A 2954-nucleotide genomic window follows, 5' to 3' on the forward strand; every position below is an offset into this window, starting at 1 on the left:
AGCGTCCTTGAGCAAGACACTGAACCCCTAATTGCTCCTGATGTGCAGTGTGCCATCAGTAAAAATGTATATACATCCTTGTAAGTCGCTTCGGATAAAAGCGTCTGCTAAATGACTAAATGTAAATGTAAGTACAGTTTTAGCCAAGAGGTAGTGATGGATAAAGTTTTCTTTAAAAAAAAAAAAACAAGTTACTGTTAGTCTTTCATTCTCACTTTCCACCTTCAAATTATGAAATTAACTGAACAAAGAACTAGTTCAGAATTTAAATGGTGAACGATGAACGTGAACTATTCATGTTTACTTGTATGAACTGAACTTTGAACTAGTTCATGAGAGGTGTGAACTTGCACAACACTGCTCTTGCACATATGCAGACCAAGTGGCACCTAATAATCTAAGTTACATACACACAGAAACACAGAAAGGCCATGTTCCTACTTACAAAAGCACATAATTCACACAAGGTTAATACAAGGCACTTGATTAATATATTCTGAAGTCATTAACAGTGTTTCATAATGATCTCCATCAGGCGTGATGTGTAAACATTTCTTTGTTATTTAGTTTTTCAAAATGTTTGCCATATGTATTTTTTGAAAATTGTCCTTAAACTTTGAGAGAAGTGAGGAAAGTATTTGGTCTCAATTTGAACTTCTAACAGTGTCTCGAAAAATATTTAATAATTTGAGTTTCGAGATAAGAAGCCAATTTGTTATGAGGGTTAGGACTACAATCATGCCATGTGGGTTAAAGTTAGGGCTGGATGGGTGAAGTGTAAGTAAGTACACGATATTGGCAAACATATCATACACATTTGAACTTTTTATTTGGGAAAATTGGAACAGTTGATTGTATTACTCTTATCATATTAACACTGCTGCTGTTGTCATAGTAACACTGCTGCTGTTGTTGTTCTCATATTAACACTGCTGCTGTTGTTGTCATAGTAACACTGCTGCTGTTGTTGTTCTCATATTAACACTGCTGCTGTTGTTGTTGTTGTTCTCATATTAAAACTGTTGCTGTTGTTGTCACATTAACACTGCTGTTGTTGCTGTTGTTGTTGTCACATTAACACTGCTGCTGCTGTTCTCATATTAACACTGCTGTTGTTGTTGTCATAGTAACACTGCTGCTGCTGTTGTTCTGCTGTTGTTGTTGTTGTTGTTGTTGTTGTTGTCATATTAACACTGCTGCTGTTGTTGTTGTTTGTTCTCATATTAACACTGCTGCTGCTGTTGTCATATTAACACTCCTGTTGTCATAGTAACACTGCTGCTGCTGCTGTTGTTGTTGTTGTTGTTCTCACATTAACACTGCTGTTGTCATATTAGCAATTCAATTGAATATTATTCATTTATTAATAGAATTGTCTCAAGGCTTCTTTGCTGCTTCTTTCATATTAACATTTCTGCATTGTGTCGTCTATTCCCAGCATCCCACTGCTGTCTTGATGGGGTCAGAGGTCACGGTCGGGACTGCTGTCTTGATGGGGTCAGGGGTCAGAGGTGAGGACTGCTGTCTTGATGGGGTCAGAGGTCAGAGGTCAGAGTGAGGACTGCTGTCTTGATGGGGTCAGAGGTCAGAGGTCAGGACTGCTGTCTTGATGGGGTCAGGGGTCACGGTGAGGACTGCTGTCTTGATGGGGTCAGAGGTCACGGTGAGGACTGCTGTCTTGATGGGGTCAGAGGTCACGGTGAGGACTGCTGTCTTGATGGGGTCAGAGGTCACGGTGAGGACTGCTGTCTTGATGGGGTCAGGGGTCAGAGGTCACGGTGAGGACTGCTGTCTTGATGGGGTCAGAGGTCAGGACTGCTGTCTTGATGGGGTCAGGGGTCACGGTGAGGACTGCTGTCTTGATGGGGTCAGGGGTCACAGGTCAGGACTGCTGTCTTGATGGGGTCAGGGGTCATTATGAGGCTCCCAGTTTCCCCATTTTAATAGTGGACTGGGTGTTTGAGGAGGACTCGGCCTGCTGGTTCCGTCTGCAGGTGAGCGCTAGAACCCACATGAACAGAAACACACCTGAGGAGAACACACACACACACACACACACACACACACGAACGCACGCACGCACGCACGCACGCACGCACGCACGCACGCACGCACGCACGCACGCACACACACACACACAGACACACACAATCACACACACACAGATGCTGCTTTTTTTGCACTTCTGGTTAGATGCCAAACTGCATTTTGTTGTCTCAGTACTCTGTGAGATTCTAAAGCCTACTGTGTGTGTGTGTGTGTGAATGTGTGTGTGTGTGTGTGTGAGATTCTAAAGGCTACTGTGTGAGATTCTAAAGCCTACTGTGTGAGATTCTAAAGCCTACTGTGTGTGTGTGTGTGTGTGTGTGTGTGTGTGTGTGTGTGTAAGATGAGATTCTAAAGGGAGAGCACTCACCCTGTAGGCCGTTGAGGACAGTGAAGAGGTACGTGGCGATGTGTGTGAGGGGACCGTGTGAGCAGAGGGCCAAACCCCAGGGTAGGCCCAGAACAAAGCTGAGGCCCAACAGGGTCACTGCGTCGCGACACACTCGGCCACGCCCCTGCACCGCCCGAGGTCCCGCCCCCAACAGCTCACGGCCAATCAGCAGCAGTATCACACCGTTGAAGAGGAGCACCGCCCCTAAGTAGGCGTGCACAGTCAGGTATTTCAGCACTGAAACGCACACACTTCTCCAACCCTCAGAGCCTGCACTCGATTCAGACAACCAGCAGCTGGAAAAAGAGGACACACACACACACAGACACACACACACACAGACACACACAGACACACACACACACACACAGACACACACACACACACACACACACACACACACAGACACACACAATCACACACACACAGACACACACACACACAGACACACACACAGACACACACACACACACACACATAGACACACACACACACACACACACACACACACACACAG

The 2954-nt window shown here is 45.4% G+C and overlaps 1 protein-coding gene across 1 annotated transcript in view; it reads right to left on the minus strand.

Annotated features, from left to right (window-relative positions):
- Positions 1-1869: 1869 nt before the first annotated feature.
- LOC116217979 (adhesion G-protein coupled receptor G5-like) overlaps positions 1870-2954 on the minus strand; it is a 3038-nt gene continuing 1953 nt past the window's right edge. Inside the window, exons 4-5 of the mRNA XM_031558000.2 lie at positions 2417-2733; positions 1870-2028 (exon numbers count right to left, since the gene is read on the minus strand). Of these exons, the coding sequence (XP_031413860.2) occupies positions 1916-2028; positions 2417-2733 (430 nt within the window). The 3' untranslated portion in view covers positions 1870-1915. The remainder of the gene's footprint in view (positions 2029-2416; positions 2734-2954) is intronic.

The sequence above is a fragment of the Clupea harengus genome, chromosome 20, assembly GCF_900700415.2.
Source record: "Clupea harengus chromosome 20, Ch_v2.0.2, whole genome shotgun sequence".
In the NCBI taxonomy this organism is placed as follows: domain Eukaryota; kingdom Metazoa; phylum Chordata; class Actinopteri; order Clupeiformes; family Clupeidae; genus Clupea; species Clupea harengus.